Below are 22,566 nucleotides of genomic sequence, written 5' to 3'. Positions count from 1 at the left end.
ACGCAGCTGAGCTGCTGAATGCCTTAACGGCTCCTAAATAAACCTATCATTAGCATTTTCTCTTTAAAGGAATAATTTAAACTTTGATATTGTTAATTGTGCTTAAGGGCTTACCCACTCTTAAACACATGCAGAGACCATCTTGAGAGAACTTTTTAACTCTGAAAGTTTGATTTGAATATAAATCTTCAATGCTGTTGTGATTTTGCATGAGAAAAAGCTATATAATATAACAACAGTTGTATATAAATAGGTCTTGTTGCCTAAATGCAGCTTGTTTCTAGACAAGTAATCAGGCCATTCCGGAATCTGCTTCGTTACCCATTTTCCTATAATACACCACACTCACGGCAATAATAACCGTACTCAGGTCAGTCATAACGCTCCATTCTCGTTTGAAAGCTGGACTTCTGTTGAGACCAAAACCAAATCGAAATGATCAGAGTGATGATTTTACGCGTAATCCACCCTCCCCCTACCACCCCCAACAGCAATGATCTGTGGGAGCTTGCATGTGACTGATCATGGAGGTCTGGGGGGAGGGTGGTGGTGGCGGTAATGTGATTTACATGTGTCAGATGCTGGCCAACAGAGGGTACTGTTGTATTACAATCTGAGGGACTGAGGGCTGGGAAATTAGCATGTCCAACTGAACCATCAGAGCCACATGTCTGAGCAGGGTGTCTGCATTCAGACCGCTTACATATAAGAGCCCCTCTCCTCCGCTGTGTTTCTGCTCTGCCTTCAGCACGTTGAGGCTGTCGCTTGAGCGGGTGGCTCCACGGGCCTTCCACCTCGCAGCCCAAACAACCGAGCACTCGAAACCCGCGTTAAAGGATCGCGTTAGCCTTCCGATGGGGACAAAGGACAGGTGGTCCAGCGCCCTCCGTGGTGGTTAGTGTCTGGTCAGAATGCGAAGAGGACAGATACGAACAAGTTGAATTCTTCCACGATTCCGCACCAGCGCCATTCCATCTTACCTCTGAAAAGCTGCAGACACCTGAGCAAAACATATGATTTTACCATACCTCTTACCTTTTCCTCAGTCAGTATTATAATAGTTATGTATGTTGTATAAACTTGCTGGATCTTACTGTATTTCATTAGATTGAATATAATGCATTTCACTAAAAAGTTGTCGCAAAATGCTGCACATACATTTTCAATATGGAATAAAAAGTTAACATCACTTTGTCATTATTGGGAAAGGTGAAAGTGGTGGCCTGATCTTTGCAAAGAACCTGATCCGGTTAGACTGCTGGATAATAATGTGTGTGTACATGTACAAATTGCAGATCGCATGCCAGTCACTCTGCTGTGAAAAATGTTGTCCTATGTCTGAATAAACAGTAAAAAGTGAGAGTGAAATGTTTTCATTCTAAAAAGTGTCCTCATTGCTACAGTGAAAAAGTATTATTTATTAGTTGTGCACAAGCAGACAACATTTTACAGTTGCATACACATGCATTTATATTCAGTGCAGAGTCATTAAAAAGCCCTCATATGTCATGGCAAACTGACATAGCCTCATATTCGCTAATGAATCTTAGATTCGTTTGGTTTGGCTTTTAATTTGTTCCTTAGATCTGATGAAGCTCTGTGTATGCAAGCATTTGATCAAATGTTTCAGAAGCAGTTTATTGTAAAGTACCATCTGGTTGTAGGTACAGAAGGAATATTATTCCTGATTGTGAATGATAAATTCCATAGAGATGGCTGTAGAATAGCCTCCTCTGTGATATAAATCTTCCATTCTATTCTATTCCTTTCTCTTTCAGTTATTATTCACCAATAGTTAAATAAGAACTACCTAAACCTCGAAAACAGTTTTGCATTCTGTACTGCCAGATATAATTTGATTTATGATATTTATATATAAACACTATTGTGAGTACTTTTTGACAGTGCAAGTATTGTAGTATTTTAATTAATGCTATTTTTTAAATACGCATTACTAGAAAATTAACAATTGCTTTATTTCACATCAGAATGGAAAGGTGAACGTAAAACTTTAGAAACAATATTTGAAATACATATATATTTTAAAACTATTACAGGAACAGCTGTCTAGAATTTTGAGAAAAAAGTACCACACATTGCATTTTAATGTAATGTGCAGTACTGTGTGAATACCGAAAGGATAAATGTGTCCTCTTCTAAAATAGATGTGGATTGTATTATATCAATTTATTACAGTAAAGCAATAATCGAGATAAACTGGCATCCAACACTCTCTCTTTTCTTAATCAGGCAAGGGGCGTATGAACATTTTTAGAATTGTGTGTATGCGTGTGTGGGGTGGGGTTTGGGGAGCCACACTAAATTCTTGCATTTCCAAACACTTATAATAAGCCTCGGCTATTGTACCAGAAAATAAAGACTAGAATAACATTGAGAAGAAAAAAGGCGCACAAAATTATTGTTTTAGCCAGAGTTCTGCATGATCTCAGAGATACATCTGGTGTTTTGTCGCTCACCTTATATTGCCTGCTCAAACTGAAATTAATTTGGGTGGAACAAAAAAAAATGTAAACAGTGATAGGAACACCTCCATGCCAATTATACAGGAAGCTACACACACATAATAAAGTAATCATAGCGTAATGTTTATGCACCCCTGCTAAATATTGGTAGTAACTGTGATGCAGTGGTTGGTATTTGGAAACACTGCAAGAGAAATCATATTAAAATGCATATTTAGATGTTAAATATTATTTGAAGCATGTCTCCCGGAATACTTGATAGACTAAGTAAATGTGTAGGAATCTCTCTTAAAAACCCTATTAAACGTCCACACTTCTTGTTATCTCGAGATTTTATAAAACTAAGTCACCATTGTTTCTAGGTAAACTGCAAAGTTCTCAGAAGAGTGCGTGGAGCAGGTGTTCAGTCTGCGGAAGGTCATGTCAGCTCTGGTTTCCGAAACAAAACCAACCTTGACACAGTTAACGCTGCTCTTTGTCTGTAAGAGGGATGTTCCAAGAAATACGGCAGGATGAACGGAATGAGCGAACTGTTACCCAAAGTTTCACGGAGAGCAGCGGGCCTGAAGCTGTGCCCGTGGAGGTATGAGCGCGTACCAGAGCTCTGTCCCTACTCTCGCCTTTTGGTGCTCCTTAGGCAGGGCTCCTAGGAGGCCTTCATCATCTTCATCAGCATCAGCATCAGCATCACAAGCACCAGCAGCAGCAGCCCGAGCTTCAGTGCAGTGCCATTGTGTTGTGTGACACACTGACTGTACCTAAGTACTAACGTGTCCGCATGAACCTGAGCCGAAGCATGTAACTTAGGGAGGCTTTCAGACTAAAGTGCATCCGCCGTGACCCGGTGCCCCCTGTACATGTGAGAGTGGGGGGCACAGCTAGAAGAGAGGGGGAGAGGTGTCTCGAGGTGAAGGAGAGCGATGCAGCCGAGCGAAGTCGAAGGCGCAAGTTCCGAGGCTCGGGATCACTGCTTATTGCCCTGAGTGAGAAAGGACATACTGTGTGAAAGCGCACGAGAGCAATCACTCATGTCGTGTTTGAGCGCTCCAGCTCACACGCTGCTCTGAAAGTCGCACCGGGGTATAATGCGGCTCTCGTGTGACCGTCCGGCACCTCGTGCTCCCGCGAGCAGCGCGGCAGGTAGCGCGGCTCCACGCGGCCGCTCCCGCTCCCGCGCGCCCGCGCTCGCGCTCGCGTCGCTCCTGTCGCTTCCGCACCGGGGTCGCGTGCCGCCTGTGCGCGGTGCGGCCAGGGCGCAAACACACGCGGTGCTCTCGCAAAGCGTGCCTTTTATTTTTGCATTTTTAAAATGTTCACTGGCACACTTTCGCAACGCATAAATAAAATACAACGGAGGGAATATGTGACTGTTGGGTGTGTTGCCTGTAAGAGTTAATAGGGAATCTGCTTCCTGTAATTAAAACACGTTATAAAAACATTTGCCCATAATAGTGCGGGCTTCTTATTGGCAATTTTTTTTTTTTTCATTTACAGAAAACTCGTTACTAAAGTTAACTAAGAATGTGGACAAATATAACTAAGCAGCAACGCTAAACTGGCGGAATTGTTTGGTTTTTAAAAGATTAAAAAAAAAAAACCATTTTATGATTTATTAATGTCTGACTGTTCAGGGGGAAAACTATACGGGTGATACAATTGAATTCAAGGATTTGTTAGTAGCTAATTAAAAATAGTACAGATTTGGCGTTGTCAGTTTACTCGTGATTTTCTTGTATGCGCGCCTGGATCTCAGATATCGTGTCTTTGCTTCAGTATCATGAAATCAAGGGTATCATCTTATAAATGTATATTAACGTGTTTCTATACTAACACTATACTTGTGCAGGTCTTGTACACATTACTAAGCATATGGCTTCATATACTGCTGACAATTTATGTATTACCTCTCAAGATCTGCATTAAATATGAAAATGACAAATACTATCATTCGAAAAAATCCGCAGTATAAACACAGTCAAAATATTTCTCTAATGTCACGATTTACAAAATTTCTAATGTTTTCACAAATCGAAATTCAAATGACTAAGTCTGTAATTATAACGCTTTTCTTGTATTTACTCCGTGCATAGAAATATAACAAGGAACGTGGATGTTTAAAATGGGTGTTTTCCTTTGGAAACTCGTCTAGTTCAGTTCTATCAAGAGTCACCAGCCTCCAGATTGAAAAATACAGGCAAAGTGGGACCGAAGACCAATTAAAGGAAATTTAGATGTAATAAAAAAAAAACACTCGGAGAGTCAAAGGCCAGATTGGACCAAGCATCCAGTTTTAAACCCTTGTGTGTAAATATCTATCACTGAGGTCAAGTGTAACAAGGTTTACGTGCCAGGAGAGCGATACAAGCAGACACGAGGTCTCATATTGACACATTCGCGTAGCCTAGGCTGCGTGACCTTTGTTAATGTTGATTTTACCTCGGCGTCGCATAAATGAACACGTTCTCTTTAAGTTCTCGAGGGAATTTCAGACTTTTCGACTATGTATCTTTGTCACCCTAAACCTGTTCAGAAATAAGCGAGGCGCCTCACGAGATTCGTCTCTGCGACGCCGCGCGCGGGACTCACGGAGCGCGCCCGTCCGCGAGCGGTTGCGCTCGTGCGCGATCCGCGAGTTGTGGCAAGCGGCCGCTAGTCGCCCCCAGTGCTCTTGCGCTCTCTCACTGCTTCCATTTTTTTCTTTCTCACTGTAGACTTAACGTCACGTCCGCACTTGAACTTGAATTTTATCCCATTGTACGGAGTGAACCCCAGACACAGAGAGACAGCGAGCGCCCGGAGAGGCAGGACTCCGCCATCTTCACAGTGAAAGAAAAAAAGAAAAAAGGAAAAGGCAGCAGGTCTAGTTGTGTGTGGAAAGGGGGTGGCAGACAGTCACAAGGAAGCAAGTGTGTGGAGAGTTAGTGACCAGGACGCACGGGGCACACCGAGCGCCCGCTCCGCTAACCTGAAGGGCACTTTGGATTCTTCCCCATTTTTATTAAGTGTCTGAATATTTCTTTTTTTTTTTTTTTTAAAGAAACAAACAGTTCCAGTCATTGAGCGCAGCCGCAGACTTGCAGGACTGGGACCGCGCGCCACACGGCTGTCAGATCGCTGCGCAGGGCGGCGCGCGCCACCGCGCACAAAGGTAGCGACACATCTGTACAGGTCTGTCCGCGCCTGTCACTTCGCGCGCGTGCAGCAGTCCGGGATATCGTCTCCAGCTCCCCGCGCATTCCACGCGCCGCTCACGTTTTTCTCCTTGTGCTACATGGTTTGAGTCAGAGAAGAGCGGAGGTCCGGGTCCTCGGAGCGCCACCGTGCACAGGGACCCCCCGCTCTACGTCGCCTGAACGAGGAACCGCCGCAGCGCCTACACCTCCACATCCGAGCGCCGGGGGCGGCAGGAGCCAGGGACTGTGGTCCAGGAGGTCCCGGGAAAAAAAAAAAAAAAGTTATTGAAAGAAGGAAAAAAGGAAAGAAGAATCAACAAAAAGAAGCGACCCTCCCGAGTGCAGGTCTCCGGGCAATGCCAGTGTAGATGCAGGGCAATGTCCCGCCGCAAGCAGGGGAACCCGCAGCATCTGTCGCAAAGAGAGACCATAGCGCGTGAGTATGCGCCTCACGCTCCCCGCCCGGGAGCGTACGCTGGGCGGTGGGCACGGCACGAAAACGTGTGTTTCACACCGGGCTTCGACACTTCTCTGTGTGCTTAAACACACCTTTCACACACACTGATAACTTAACGTGAAATTCCGGTGCTTCTTCGTAGTCCTTCTTAAATTTGTGTTACAAAATTGTGTGGTAAATTACATGACCGGCAGCAAGCCGCACAACCACCAGCCCAGGAACTCGAGACTGAAACTTTAAATTTTTGTCGTGAAATGTGTTGTTTTTTTTACACGGAGAATTTCAAAGTTAAAGGGTAAAAAATGAAATAATTATCGAAAGAATGCTGTTACTGTAAAAAAATTCCCATCAGCATCACTTTTCTTTATATTCATATTGCACTTTTTTTATAGTCTAGTAGTAAGAGTAGCCAAAAATGAGCAAATGTTTTAATAAGTTTTAAATAACTGAAACAAACCAGAAGGGAAAATATGAAGAGTGTTACTCACTTACTGTTACACAGGATTAATTTTTATTGAATGATAAATAATGTGAAATACGTTGTGCCGGTTTAGGCCTTGGTGGCGAGTATAAACCAGTGCGGAGGGTAATTGTACTTCAGCGCGCCGACAGACACAGCATGATGGAGCAGAGAGCTGGAACACGGGCCGTTTACTGTGGTATCACTCGACACATGGGGCTCCTCAGTAAGCCCTCTGTGTGTGAGCGCGAGCGAGCGAGCGTGCGCGCGCGAGTGTGTGTGTGTGTGTCGTGTGTGTGTGCGTGCGTGCGCGCGTGTGTGTGCGTGCTGTACATCGCCCTACATTCAGCATGTACAGCACGAGTGTGCGGTGTGTGTCAGCGGCGTTCTCACGTCGTTCATAACCAATGTGTGTCTGTACGCACAGATATGTGCACATTTTCTCACACAGCAGCGTTGAAAAGGCCCGGTTCACCCGTTGAAGTAAAGTTTACCTCCGAAGCCTCAGTTTACCTCATATCTGGGCATCTCGGTGGCTTTATTAAACCTGCAACTCAGTAACTTGACACAAAATTTCTGGTCAGGGAAGAACATTTCTTCTTAAAAGCTGAATTTACTCTTAAATAGACTAAGCGTAATATTTTGGAAGAGAAGCTTACAGAAGAGAAAAATAAGAACAAGTAGGACATGAAGCACAGAGATGTGACACAGAGTTGAGCCCAAGTGAAGTTGGCGGGTCGAACCCGCGTTTTTTTTTTTTAATTTTTGTGAAACATGTCATGCTCAGATATTGTCTCATTTCGGCATACATTTAAACACATAAACGCTGATAAGTTTCTCTTCTTTCCAGTTTATATTTCTTCCTGAGGCAAACCGTCGTTCGTCTCCCAGCATCTGTTTAGACTAGTTTGCAATTTTTATTCCGAAATTCCCACGCCTTGAGATATTAAAAACCGTGACCTAATACCGCCATTAGATGTCTAATATTCGAAAGTATATCAGTTAAAGAAGAACCGCATCATCATTTGCCTCAGACATCTGAAAAATATTTGCTTGTCTACATTTAAATATGGTCCTTCGATAAAACACAAGACATATTTAAATTGTTTTGGAGAATTTTCCACATCTGCTTGAACTCGTTGCATTGTCAGCGCTTCGAACAGAGGACATTTTATATGTTATTTACGGACACTTTTGACTTTTTCACTCGGGACCCCGAATTCTGGGAGCAGAAGGTCATCTTACCGAAATTAATTCAGTAGCCTACTTCAGAGAATAGCAGAAAATAATATGCTCAAAAGATGGGCACAACACATATAGTGCGTTTAGGAAGCAATTTGTGTGTGTTGTGAGGCGAGCGCTACACGTTAAGCTAATAAGTGTCGAGGAAGGTGGCCGGAAATGCAGACATTTTATGAAAAGCTTGATCTCTCGATATTATCAAATTGTCAGAGTTCACGCGAATGTGTCTGAATAACAGCACTGCCTAACTGTATCTGACATAAGGGGTCAGATTTAAAAAAAAAAAAAAAATCAATTTTAACCACTTGTAAAGAGTCATAATTACAAGGAATTTCTTTTGTTTATTCAAAGAGAAAGATGTGTTACATTCATGAATTCGTGGAGTGCGCTGCTGCTTTAGCTTTTCAGTCACACAATTTGCCAAGGAATGTCAGGAACAGCTATAGAGAATCCCAGTTAAAATCAATTAAATTGCTTCTTTATTTTCCAAGTGTTTCTAAAGTTTTTTCCAGCGCTTATATGCATTTTTATTGTGGCCTAATCCAGCTAATTCATAACAGTTGGGTATGATGTAATGCCTTTCCAATCTGTTTTGTGTTGTGCTGGGTTAGATCTCTGTATTCTTCACATTCTTTCTTGCCCTCTCCTCTTTCAGTCGTACACTAACGATTTTGTGGTGTGCTTTTACCCGACTGCAACATAAACCCCTACCCAGGGCACATTTTGCATGTTGTTTGGGGAAGATCTGCTGTCTGTTATTTACCTCTTTACATATGTGTTTTCTCCGCTGCTCTGGACCTGAACGGATCCAGGTAGGAGCACGTGGCAGGCCCTGAAACGGAGACGTTCTAAAATGGGTTCCCTCACTCCTTTCAGGGCTGCGGAGGTACCCACCCCGTATACCCAGAGGCAGCCGTCTTCTTCAGAATACACCGAGCGTGTTTCTGCGTCACCTGCAAATATATGTTCCCGCTGCTGCGTGTTACAAGCTGCGGGAAATGTGCTGAAGCGTCCATAAGAGTCCACACCTTATTCCCTGCCATATGTGCGCTGTCAGAGCGGTGCAGAAGTCCCTCGGCCACGTGCTTTCGGCATGTGTCGCTCCAGTGCTGTGGTCGGCTCTATCGCTCGTCTATCAGTCGCGTGGTGGAAGACAGTGGCTCGTAGAGATAAACGTGATTTGAGTTGTCGGGGCCCCGGCGAGTGAGAGCCTTGCTCTGGCTGCTTTCAGCGGCACGAGGCGGACACGGTGCCTGGGGGACGGTGGGCCGTTCCGAAGCCCGTGGAGGAGCAATAATGGTGGCGAGGGCCTGTGTCTTCCTCCGCGTACCTTCGTAAGAACATCACAGGCCCAAGGCGAGCGCTTAATTAGCGAGCAGGCTGGCAGGTGCTTGCTTGTTACGCCGCAACGGTGACTGTAATAGTGACACTGCACAGCTACAGGTGTTGTTAGTGAGCAAGTGCGTGCGGCGGCGGCGGGGGCATGGGAGCGCACGAGCGTAAAGCCTCAGGTACACCTGCCAGAGTCGGCCCTCGCCTCGACAGGAAACAGGAAGCTGTGGCGCTGAGGCGTAGGGCGGAAACAGGAAAGGTTCGTGGCGAACGGAGTCTGTTGACGGGTTCAGCGGGACAGAGTTGTTCTAGGGCGCTGCTTCGCCTGAGCCCCGAACCCAGAGGCTGCAGGGCTCTCCAGGCTTCACTGGGACTCGCTGGGGCTTCGCTGAGCTTCAAGGACGCTCTTCTCCAAAGGTGTACCGACAGCAGAGCGGGCAGCTTGCGCTCCCTCTGAAACACACGACAGTGCAGAGACTCACGACCGAATACTTTTTGTAAACAAGCATCCGAAGGTGCGGGTCTGGAAACCGAAACTCGCTTTGAAAAACGAATCCATAGCGCATTTAAAAACAATAATGTGTTACCTTTGCTTGTGGTTAATTAATTAACGTGTACGTGAACGGCCTCTTAAGACAAATGTCGGAAGGCACTTGTGCAGATGTTTTTGTCAGCACCTCTTATTTCAAATCGAGTACGACATCCGAGGAGTGAAGTCAGGTTTCAGGGCCTGTCCTGAGTGTGAAAGCAGCCCGCGAGTCAGCCCGCTGACCGTGCTGTTTAGTTCTTGTTAACCGCTGGTCTATCGGTGCATTAGCTCAGTCAGTCGGAGCCCACATTCTGAGAGGCTCAGTTGCACAAATTCATTTGAACGTGCTGGCTGCGTGGCGGAGCGGTGCGCTCGGCGTATGCGAGGCGACGTCCTGCGCTTGCTGCGGGCCAGTGGCAGCACCTGGAGCGTTACTAAATGACACCCTATTTAACAGAGATGTTTTGGTGCGTCTTTTTAGTCATGCATTCGTACAAGTGAATGCGAATGAGCGAGGAGGCAAGGTGTGTTTTGCTATATTAAGGATGCCGTCACAGTAGAATCCCACGTTGCCGTTTCTGGCGCACCTTCAAGCCCAAGGGCAGACGCTGCGAGTGTGCAGAGCAGGCCGCCTCTGCAGGCCGCCCGAGGATCTCGCTGGATGTCGTCGCGATGAAAGACAGATCATTTTAAATATAGCTGAAATTTAACACCGTGTTCTTTTCCTCTTACATCAAGACTTTGCGGTGTTTGGCCTCAAAACATTTCTGTTTTGTTGCAGAATAATTTCTTAAATTGCACTGAATCAGGTTCCTTAATGAATAAGTTCAACAGAATTTTGCAGGAGTTCATCTAATGATCATTTTATTTTCTTCACGCTTTCCCAAAATAAGACTCGTTTCCTTTTTGTCTTGTTCTTATTAGGACAAAATGTGATGAACCGAGTAAATGAAGCGGAATAGAGTGTTCTCTTTTCAAATTAAAAAGATGGCATGGAAGCCGTCGATTGCGAAGGGACTAAACTCGTTTATAAGAAGTCATAAATGTAGAAGTGAGAAGTGAGATCTAAGTGGAGTCAGTGAAAAAAGAGCACCTGTGTCACAAAAAGCGTTATGTCATCACAACAGTTCAGTTAATGTAAAGGAGAATTTAATGATTTTTCCTATTTTTATTTTTGTATTGCAGGGGTCATTTTAGACCTACATTCTGTAGTCCTTTTCGCTAAGAACTCTTACTGTGCAAGTCAGTACTGTTGCGTTTTGTTTGAGGTTTTTCGGAAGAAATGCTTCTCACAAATTGTTTTTATGGTAAGCCAGGAGGTGTGCTGCCTCCTCAGTGAGGTGTGCCGCCAGCCCGTTGTTCGGCGAAGCGCCGCTCGGAGAGCCACTGTTAACCAGGTGAATAATGTGAGCGAAGACAATGAAATCAAATAGCGGGACCCCCGGTGTTGTCCAGGGTGAAAGCACAGCGCAGTAATTTCCTCTTCACATTTTATCCCGCAATGCAAATATGTGATTAATTTCTTACTGCACAAAGCGTGTTATATTGGTGTCTTTTATACACCCAGGTGCTCACCTTGCTTTGCCAGGGGCCACCGGTGAGCTCCTGCGCAGCTGCTGTTCCGCCTTTGTCCTGCTAGGGGGAGCTCTAAGTCTGTGAGTCGGGCTGCTGCTGCTGCTGCTGCTGCTGCTGCTGTGGAGGTGCACAGACACATTTCCTAAATCTCTGTTGTTAGGGGGGTTGGGTGGAGAAACTTGTAAGTTGCTTTTGACCACTGTCTGCAGAGATGCTTCTGCTGATATGGCCGTGAACACACCCCATGCAGAAACCTGTCCCGCTCCCCGCACGGCAACTGTTGCCCAGCCTCTGCTGAAGGCCGTGTGATTGCAGCTGCCTGTGCAGAATATGTGCACTGTAGTGCATCTTCAAATAGCATCCCTCTCTCTCTCTCTCTGTCTCTCTCTCTCTCTCTGTCTCTCTCACACACACACACACACACACACACACACACACACACACACACACACACACACACACATCCGTGCAGTGTCAAGCTGCTTCTCACGTGGAGGAGATCTCCAGCCCCATAATACGCCTCATTTACTGACCTAATTTAAGACTTTTATGCCACTGAGCCAACACTTTAAAAGCACTCATAGCTGTTTCAGGGCTTCATTACTCTAAAGACACTGAAAGTTATGATCTGGATTCACACATTTGGTGAGGTCTGGTTGTATATTTGTCAGGTACGGCAACGTCACGGAGGGTAAAATGGAAAAGATGTGACTGTAATTAATGAATATGTGGTTGTGGACTTTGATGCCAGTGGTGACGTGTCTAGCGTGTGTGAAATAAGTGCAGACGCTGAAGTGTGGCGAGTGTGTCAAGAAGCCCTTGCCGTCTTGGCTAGATGGGTACGTACGGATGCTCGCTGGTGAGACAGCCTGCTTCTCCCAAGAGCACTTTGACAAAATGTCTGCCCGTGAGTGTGATTAATTCGCTCGCCCGTTCCCTGTACGCTCCGTGGGTTCCTTTGCTCCGAAGGAATGTAAAAGTGGCAGGGTCTTCTCAAATAGCGGGCGCTGTTTTTTTTTTTTTTTTTTATAACATCTGCCCTACGTAACATTTTTTTCATGTTTCATTCATGAGATTATGGCCCTCAAAAGTGGGGAACCCTCCCCTTTGTCCATTGAAAGATTCTGGGGAGAATCTCCAGGCCAGCAGAGGATTTCTGAGTCCCAGGTCCGCCTTATAAGAAGAGCGGCAGCGAAGTCGTGTCCATGGGATTCGTCGCGATTAGAAATGAGCACCTGGCATAGTGGCCCGAGATACGATTTTCCAGCAGAGCAGCGGAGCTCCTGGTCTGTCCAGGGATTCCCAGATGAGAGCCAGAGACAGAGGGGTAGCGCTGCCCATACTCTCTCCCAGTGGATGTCTACATGTTAACCTCATTTTACCTGCCAGCAGCCTAATTTCCCTCTTTTTTAATTACAGCGGTTCACAGAGGAACCTGGTGGTGGGAAATTCAATAGTTTGCTGAAAACTGATCCGGGCTTTCTCCTCTTGATAGCTTTATTTACACTCTATTTTTTTGATACACACCAAGCTTTATAAACTCATGTATGTGTGAATACGGGCATGTGATTATTTCTAAGGACACACACACACACACACACACCCCAGGGTGTCATGCTTGACCACTACTTTAACTTTTTCATTGGCATCTCCAGTCGTTTCAGTCATGCTAGCAGTTTGTATTTTAAATTAGTACCAAAACAAGCTCCCTGAATGAAATTCAGGAGCGTCGGGACGAGCCGGCGTTGGCTGTTTTTGGCTCGGTGGTTCTGGTTCTGGCTGCGCTGCAGAAGCAGACAAGGGAGCCAAGCAGAGCTGTGGAATGGTATTCCTTGTGTGTTTGGGGGATCGCTGTGTGTCATCTGAATCACACTGTGTCGCTCAGCTTCACGGAGCGCTCTTCTTTCCAAATTGTCGGACTGATTAACGTGAATGTAGCCGGGTGTGTGTGTGTGTGTGTGTGTGTGTGTGTGTGTGTGTGTACTCCTTTGGGCTCCCATGAACGTGCTGTCATAGCAGGGTCCCGATGAGAGCCCGGATGGGGCTCCTGGTGGGGGGCTCACAGATTTGCCGCCACAACTGGGTCATCAAGGCCTTCAGCAGCATCTGTACGGATAGGCAGGATGCAGACGGGGTCAGAGGAGCTGCGCTCTTCGTTCGTGGTACTACCTTTGGCCTCTTCCAGGAGCGCAGGACTGCGGTGCTCTGAGAGAAATTTGAATCCAGCTGGTTGTAAATGCACAGTTTTGTTAGCATGATTAGGCTTTTCTTTGCACTCTCCCTCAGTCCTTGCCTCCTGAGTCCTGATGCACTCAACGCATGGATTTAAGTGGTGCCGGGTACGTTTTTGTATCTGAACAGAACTATAATAAAGGCTTTCGAGATTTAAATGGTGAAATTTAAAGTCACACTTAGGAAACAATGTATCATTAGTTTGAATTGTACTTAAACTGTTGCGTAATTAGATGCTAAGAGCTGGGCAGTTTACAAAAAAAGTGACGAAATTTAAGTGTCCTGCCATTTTGTTTGAATGAGCAGCTACCTCGCTTTTGTTTATGTGGGTATTGTTGTTTTTTTGGCCATAAGGGGCATTCAGTGTACTGGATATGTCCTGGAGGTGGGCTGCCTGGCCCTGCAGACTGCTCCCTACACACCCATCAGGTGCCAGCGCCGTGAGCGCATGCGGCCACAGCCAGGTAGCTGTCCATGTCGGCTTTAAACTGCTGCACTGTGATTGGCTGGATAATTTCGACCGTGACGCAGGCGGCCCTCTCCATTTATTTTTTGAAAATTAAAAAAAAAATGTTTTGCCCCGGAAAGTGAGTTTGCAGCGCACGGTGGGTCGTTCATTTTTAGATGTTCAATTTGTGGAGGCTTTGTTCTCTATAGCAGCAGTGGAAATCCTGTTAGAGCACGGTGAGTCACCAGTCTTACGAGGTAAATCAGGCCAGACCGAGGAGGCCGTCCCATCCATCATTTACAGTGTTTTGTGTTTTGTGATTTGCGCTGAAAATTTAAACTGATGTCTAAAATCAGAGTAAACGCAGAGGATGGGAGAACTTAATGCTGTGTGAACTATCTGGATAAATAAGTAAAGAATAAGCTTCCGTCAGATTCTTTCAGTGTTTACCTGAGTGAGGACAAATGCTCTTGTGGGCAGTGATGGAGAATTATCAGGCCAAATGGCAGAATGTGGTGGTATACTGGGGCATGCCGTTGTAGAGGTCATGGTGAATTTGGGAGATGTGAAAGTGCGAATCACGGTGAAGTTGTCCCCATGTGTACCAGGCAGACATCTTGCCATTCAATGCCACCTTCGATGTGGCTTGAAATTAGAAATACATGGAAATTAATCAGAAGCATTATGTGAGTGACACCAGAGGCAAAGAAAAGCACAAGCATGAAAGCGGTGCTCTCTGACTGCTGAATTGGAGACGCAATCCCGGAGAGTTTATGTTGTGTCTTAGAGGAGAGTTAACCATCTTGACGAAGTGAAGAAGTGAAAAGGTGCTCATTGTAAATGACAGCTTCTCCTTGTGCTCTTCTCTCCAGCAGCAGAGGCTGACCATGTGGACTCCGGGCCTATGGCCAAGGCCCCCTCGCTGGACGAGGCCGCCCTCGGCTTTCCTTGCCCGCTGCCGGGTGGGGCCGGCGACCATGACCTTCTCACTTGCGGGCAGTGCCAGATGAACTTCCCCCTGGGGGACATCCTGGTTTTCATCGAGCACAAGAAGAAGCAGTGCCAGACCCTGGGGGCCGGCCTCGGCTGCTACGACAAGATGGTGGAGCGCAGCAGTCCATCGCCACCGCGGCCCGAGGGGAGGAAAGTGGTGGAACCGGTTGAAATCGGGATCCAGGTGACACCTGAGGACGAGGACGACAGACGGTTGACACCCACCAAAGGAATTTGCCCCAAGCAGGAGAGCGTCTCAGCAGGTAGGTTTCTTTTTCTTGGTCTTCTGGAAAAAACCGCCGCCGTCCACACCCAAAAAACAAGGAAGGAGTGATGCGAACGCCTGCACTGCAGCCTGACCATTAGTTATTCTCCAAGCACCAGGTTAGGAGTCTTCTGTCGGCACATGGCCCACACAGTTACTCCTGTCACATCCGCCAGAAACGCACTAAACACACACGGGCCTCTGTGGGACAACCTGGAGAGAGATTGTTTTCTTGTGCCTGTTTCATTAGCGCAGTCTGTGCTCTTCAGTGTGAAACATCACATTACAGATGCAATGCCCAAACCCCCTGAAGGACTTACCAAACTGTGCAAAACGTGACAGCGAGCTCACCTTACTTTCATGAGGAAATCCGGCCTGAGCCACAGGCTTAAAAGGTTGAAAAGCTTATTAAAATTCAAATACTCCAAAAAAGGGATTAAAAGGCTAGTTTTGCATTCAGTGGGGTAAAGAGGCAGTTTAGTGTAGACCTGCTGCAAGGAAAAAAAGTGTTTCTCAGTTATCTTGGAAACCAGTCCAATGGAGTCCTTCATCGAGAGCCTGGAGGAAGTGCGGTGCTGGAGGGATGCAGGCATGATGCAGGCTGGCACATCATGGGCTGCGGTACAGCCTATGTATGGTCTCGGGTACGAGCAGTCACTGGGTTGTACGCTGCAACAGGGTCTGTATATGGTCTTGGGCAGCAGGTTCTGATGTTGGATCTGACAGGCGCCTGCTTGTTTGGTTTGAACCGATCTTGGGATTAATTAGCCTCGGTTGAGCTCTTCATTGAATGAAGGGCCCAGTTCAAAACAGTCTGAACGAAAAGTGTTAACCGAGGATTTGCTTTAATTCATAATGCTTTCAAAACTGTGTAAGAGTGAAAAAAAGATAGACGTATTTTTTGCCTCGTGCAATGCAGAAATACAGTGTGTGTGTGATTTTTGTTAATCGGTGCTTACAGTGAACGTTTGCCATCTCTTTTTGGCTTTATCAGTTACATAATTACTCACTTCTATATGTAGGTTCGGTAATAGTTTTTTTTTGTTTCAGGTTTCGTAAAGAGAGTGTTGTATTAGCGCAAACGGGCCTGCAAGTTTTCCTACAACGTTGTAACGCTGCAGAATTTCCTTCGTGACAGAATATAATGCAGGACAATGTTGTAAACTGTGCTTTCCCTGATATTTCTATGAAGTTTCTCTTTGGCTTCCCTGAGTAGTAGAAGCATTAGTTAAAACATTTCCACCAGTTCTAGCGCGTTCTGCTCAACGAGATCTAAAATTTCCAAGTTGTTGAATGAACAGCTCGGCCAAGGCAAATTCATTAAGAGCTCAGCTACATCAAGAACCAGCGTACACCGGGGTCCACATGGAGCAAGGCTGAGAAACATACAGACCAGAGTATAGGTAGCATAGTGGTTAGAGCTGCAGCCATCCCTTCGAAGGACCCACGTTTGAGTTTGCCCTTGAGCAAGGTAAAAATTGTGTAAATGTGCTTTAGCATCAGCTGAATAAATAAACTCCAATATAGTGTTCAGGGAATGATCTGGCTATGGTCTGTCTCTGTTTGTACTGCAGAATTCTGATTCATGTGAATAACTTGCAGCAGCAGATGCACGTTATTCAGTGGTAACCAATCCTGCACATATTTAAACATTTGCATCCGGGCAAGACTTAGTCACCCAGCACTGGCAAACAGCTTGGCGCAAAGTGGTTAGAGGCAGTGGTAGATCAGTGTTCAGACCAAGCATGGTTTTAAAAACAAGGTCCATACTGATTTCATTTGTGAGAATGATAGCTTTTTTTGTTTGACGAGAAAAAATGTTACATATTTTGTTCACTCCTGAGCTGTTTTCATTGCAACCAGGTCTGGGAGGAAGAAGGTGAAGTAAATGTTATAAAGCTGAATTAGTACAACTTCCCAGGACCTTTCAGTGAAAAGCAGGCTATAAACATTCTGCGTATGTATTTTGACCGTTTTTGAACAATCAAAATTTAATATGCATTCATATTAGAAAAAGACAATTCCGAAATAGTCACTACTTTTGGTGACACAGGTTTAGTGTATAATGTGAAGCTTGGTTTGTTTGCTTATGCTTATCATCCTGCTGAATAAATAATAAATAATAAAATGCATGGGAATAAACAGATTATATAAGCATTTTATATTTTTTGGCCACCATGCACAATTTTTAATATTAATGAAGAATATAAATGCAATATCAATAAAATATTAATATTTAGATGTCTTCTTGCTTTGAAAGGTGTTAATTTTATATATACATGTACTTTCCTATTTCAGTAAATAAAAAAATAATAACAATAAGCACTATCTGGATACAGAGATAACTTTGTGTATGCAAAATACTGAAAACTGAGTAGCAAAATAAATATGTGCCAAATATGTGGTATTAACAATAGCGCTGCCTAAAAATGTTTAATATTACATTACAGCAGAGACCAGTGGAGACTTATTATCGTGCTGATAGTTTTCTCTGTCTCTGACCAAATATTTTTTTGTGGTTTAGGGTTAATGCAAACATTAAAAGCTTTAAGTTAATGTGACAAAAAACTGACAACAGATTTTGACGTCATCTTCTTAATAATTGGGGATAAAAATCTGACAAGTAAAATATGCCTTTGTAATTCAGATAATAGTCATTATATGTGAATTTTACGCCTTTCATAAATGAAGGTTTGGACAGTAGGAGAATCTGGTGTCACGGAGAAAGACAGCAAGATGAAACGTCCATGGAGGGTGATTAAGCAGCTTAAATGTCAGTTTGTGCACTCAACTAAACACTCACTCGACGACGCACATTCATAATTGCCTCCCAGCAGGTTAAAGTATTCTTTTATGCTAAACCTTTCCAGTTCCATTTGTTCCTGACGTGAAATGAAAAATCATAAATAAACTCGGAGCTGGGTTTAAAAATAGAGCCGCTACCCTGGCTCTCACAGTAGCCATCATTCTTCATAAATGTGTTTTTTTCATATATCCATCTGTCACTTTGTAGTGAAGAAATAAGATGAGGAAGATGGAGTTTTGCAGCCCAGACAAAATCACAAAGCTGATTCTGAGCAGAGCCCTATCACCACTTGAGCTTAAAGTTGTATATACAGAAATGCCTTTCAAACCCAGTTCTGAAAAACAACGCCTTGATCTCCCTTCTCTTAGACAGCCCAGGAGGATGGGGAATATTTTTCAGCCTTAAATCTGATCGTTTCGTTTACTTGTCATTCTCTCAAAGGATGGATAGTTACGGGTTTCCTGCCGCCAATGAAAGGCATCCTGAGACAGGACAGCGGGGCAAAGGTTCTTCTTGGATGAGACGACACAGATGCCAGAGGTCATTTCCAGGAGCCATTTGAATAGTTGCTGGAATACGGGGGGAGATGCGATACGTTGGGTGAATGCCGGTTGCATGTACTTTTGCTGTTTGTCCCGCTTGCACGTGTTGTACTGGCGCTCGTTTTTTACCGAAGCCCAGTTTGTGCGGTTCTGGAAGGTGATGAACTGAATGCGCTCTTCCAGACTGTGGGAACACCAATGGGCCGCTTGAAGAATGCAGAAAAGAGATCGTAGACTGTAGGAAGGGCTGAATACAAGTAATTGAATTTTATGTCTCTTGGTGCCTTGGCTTGCCTTACCAAGACAATACATAATGTTTTTGATTTATGTAGGAAAAAAATGGCAGGGAAAAAAAAGCCACGTTAGAGTGTCATTTTGTCCATTGTCATTGTCAATTTTCCTGTATTGAATGCGGCCAAATCGCTGTTATCTTGGAATATGTAGGACAGTCGTTGGGAGCCGTTTGACAGCTCAGCTCGGCTCAGCCCATCTTCCTTCAGAAGGAGCAGGACGCTGGCTTGCTCGCATTGAGAAATAGCGCCATTTAAGCCATCTCCACGTTCAGCAATATTTAACCATATTCAGTGGAGCTAATTAAGTGAAATATGACATTGTTCATTCCCCAAGGCACAAAGAGCAGTTGCCCTGGGTTGCCTGGCTGTGTTGGGCCCGCTGCACTAAGCAGCTGGCTCCACCGGTTGCTACCGTACCAAACTGAACTCAGTTTGATTTTTTTCCTCTGCTGTGGATGCACCGCTCGGCTACTGTAATGGTGCCGTTCAGGAGGATTTTCTCCACGCGATATTATTATTTTCTGAACGTTGTCTGTTAAAACGTGTTGTGAGAAGTAGAATATTTGCCCTTTGATTGATTGTCCTTGCGCATGATGTAACGTTACTGCATTTCAGATCTTATACAGTAGAGCAGCACAACAGATTAGGTGATTAATAAAGTGAAAGAATGGAAGTGCGTGCTGCAGGTTTGCATGAATTGTGTGCCTGCTGCTTGGAAGATGCTTGTGGACACTTATCCACTGTGGGAGCTTGTGACTGCAAGGTGTTTTTGACCCCACACGCTTACGATACATCCGTGAATAATTCATGAGGTGTTCTGTATTTATAGTGATATTTACCCCACACATGTGTTTCCCTACTAATGTAGAGTGTTTGATCTTACAGGGCAGTTCCACAGCGTTTGTTGGCTGGCTTTCTCTGGGCTCCATCGCTGCATCATCTTTGCAGCGGGGAGGGCCTGGTGCTAGCACTGCCGATGGATCCGGGGATGTGTTTGGGTCACGTGCTCTGAGAAGCCACCTGACTTTTTTTAGGTGAACAAATTCTTCACTCTTTGTTTTAAATAAAAAAGGGCAGCTGGATTTGTCATAAAACGTAAGGGCATGCGACTGGCAGTGATGGACGGTCACCAGTGCCATCGACGTTGCTGGATTCTGAGACTGATCGGGGTAGGACGTCTTTCGAACGATTTTTTTTTTTCATATGACATGAAACATGTGACGCGTGCAGGAATTCCAGGACACTGCGAAGGTTCTCAGTTAGATTTTAAAATTTCGTGATTAGATTTCTAATTAGTGTTTTGTAAAGTGATTCTTAAAAACGTCGACGCCACGGAAAGTCCAAGCAGTGCCTGTGGTCAGCGATGAAAGCTTTCTTGGCCGTGGAAGAACCAGCCTGATATCATTTTGAATAATCATGTTAGATAACCTAATTGTATGCTTGGTTCTGGTGGCGAGGGAAGTTTCCGGCCAATTCAGTTTCACCCCCCCCCCACAAGTCTTCTTTTCCTACCTGTTTTTGAGTGTTTTCCCAGAAACACGTGTTTCAAGCAAAAGGCCTTTCCTGTGTCGAGCTGCCAGACTCAGCTTCTGTGAGTTGAGGCTCTGTACCTTTTTTTCGTTAGCTCTGTGTATTGATTTATTTTCAACTTTGAGACGGGGGTTTCCACTCTGCCACCCTCCTCTCTCTGTAAAGCGTGTCTGCGGCTTTTATTTGCTGGGTTCGTGCTCGCGCAGTCACTCGTGCGCTCACACATGCACACAGCGGTCTCAAAGCCTCACCTTGGAAGGCAGAGGAAACACAAAGAGCTTTTCTCAAGCTGCCCTGTACGAGCTCGTGCCAAAACACCAAATCCCGCCATCGCTCCGACGGGAAGGTTTCGGGAGGGTGCCATGTGCCGATCGGGCTTCAAAAGGAGAGCAAGGCCGGGACACAGGCGATAAGGTCGCTCCCACGGTAACCGAACCGGGGAGAGGGACGGCTGCAGATGCCGCACGTGCGCAGACACCCCACTCTTTTCTGCAGACACCCTACGATTTCGCGCAGACGCCACGCGCTCGTGCACAGACGCCGTATACCAGTGGATAATGACACAAAACAGGCAGAGGAATGTTAAAAATTAGTGTCCTTATTACTTCACATATGTTAGTTTTTACCAATTAAAATGTACAGCGGCTGGAGAAGCTCCAACACTGATGCGCTGCCAGAATCCATCTGATGGTGATGATGTAGCCAAGTGATGTGCATCTGATACCATGTGCTGCTTTGCAGCGACGGCTCTCGGTGCTCCGCTACAGTAGAACCAGGAGGCCGCTGAGGTGGTCACTCACCGCTGTTGCACTTTTTCTGTAACCACTTGAGCGTGTCTTTGTTGGCATACTCCTGACTAGAGGTGTTTTTACTCCAGGGAGTAAATGTGTGTGGTGTGGTTACGGTGTGTGTTTGACACTTTGCAGCGGTGATGGAGTGTGCCGTGCAGCGCTGTGTGGGAGTCGGAGTGTGACGCAGGCAACACGGCATGCCTGAAGAATGTGGCTTTTCCCTCTCTGCGCGCACGTCCGTACCCTTTAGTAATGGGCAGAAACAGGTCTGAAAGAGATGTTATTTTATCTTACTGCATTTTATACGTTCGGTTTTTATCTGATGCATTTCTGTTGGTATATTATCTTACTGAATTGAAAGTAAAGTGAGGATTTGCAGTTAATGAATCCCACAGTGATGTATGATATTTTGTTGTATTAGATGCCCTTTGGTCCGGCGGTCGATGTGACGCTGTTTCCAGATGTAAAATCAGTATAAGGTGTTTGCTCTCCTGCCGGTGGGCCCTTATCGCTCCGGTATGACCCAGATACGTTCGTCCCGCTGAACCCATCGTCTTTGCAGCTTTGTGATTCAGCCGGGCCTCTGCAGCGGGCATGGATCCTAGAGGTATTGTGCTTCGGTTGTGGAAAGGCTCAAGCGTTACCTGCGTGACTGCTGTGCTGTCGCAGCCTTGCCGGTGACGCTCCGCGTTCGCCGTGTTAACGGCAGCTCCGCGCTGCAGTGCGTGTGAAGTGGTGCTAGGCCCCGGAAGCCTCCCTGTGTGCCGTGTCTCCCTGGCACTCGACGAGATGCACGGGGACCTCGCTGTCACTATCGGCGTGGCTTTGGCGCACGGCTAACGGTGGCCCGGACCGCGTTGTTTGCGTTAAGAGCATCCCCTGCAGCGATCAGGCCGTCTAACGCGTAGCTGAAGAAGTCCCTTTGGTGGGAGACGTACTTTTGCTTTGCTTAATCCACCTCTTCCAAATCCAGGAAACTGCTACCTTTATGCTGCGTTTGAAATCGTTTCCAAATCCTGCTTCTTGGGCCAAGTCCAGCTTCTGAGAGAGAGAGAGCGAGAGATAGAGAGGCAGCTTCACTCATTAATAGGCCGTAAAGAAGGAAAGATGCCTGCGTGTACTTCTTAGCATCTTCAAATCCTTTTTACATTTTTGCCTCGTTGCTTTTTTTTGTTAATCACTTTGCATGCACTCATTTAAATATTAAAATTTTCTTTAATCATCAAAGGCAGTGAACCTCATGCATATTCATATCTTCCCCCCCCTCCCTTTCCCCGGCATTACAGGTTCATTACCTCGCTCCAAAGCCAAACAGTCATTACCCACAGCCAGCGCTTTAATTATGGGTGCCTGGCCATCATCGCCTCGCTGCTAACATTTCACCTTCCATAAGAATAGAGAAAACTCATTTCTCA

The 22,566-nt window shown here is 45.5% G+C and overlaps 1 protein-coding gene across 6 annotated transcripts in view; it reads left to right on the top strand.

Annotated features, from left to right (window-relative positions):
• The first annotated feature begins 5,212 nt into the window (after nucleotides 1–5,212).
• bcl11ba (BCL11 transcription factor B a) overlaps nucleotides 5,213–22,566 on the top strand; it is a 37,087-nt gene continuing 19,733 nt past the window's right edge. For 3 of the 6 annotated variants that reach the window (XM_029258702.1, XM_029258701.1, XM_018727375.2), the window contains exons 1-2: nucleotides 5,213–6,092; nucleotides 14,804–15,187. In XM_029258702.1, the coding sequence (XP_029114535.1) occupies nucleotides 6,035–6,092; nucleotides 14,804–15,187 (442 nt within the window). In that variant the 5' untranslated portion in view covers nucleotides 5,213–6,034. The remainder of the gene's footprint in view (nucleotides 6,093–14,803; nucleotides 15,188–22,566) is intronic. The other 3 variants (XM_029258703.1, XM_029258700.1, XM_029258699.1) reach the window with 2 other exon arrangements.

The sequence above is a fragment of the Scleropages formosus genome, chromosome 15 (assembly GCF_900964775.1).
Source record: "Scleropages formosus chromosome 15, fSclFor1.1, whole genome shotgun sequence".
NCBI lineage: Eukaryota > Metazoa > Chordata > Actinopteri > Osteoglossiformes > Osteoglossidae > Scleropages > Scleropages formosus.
The sequence above is the reverse complement of the archived record's forward strand: the minus strand, read 5'-3'. Positions and strand labels throughout refer to the sequence as shown.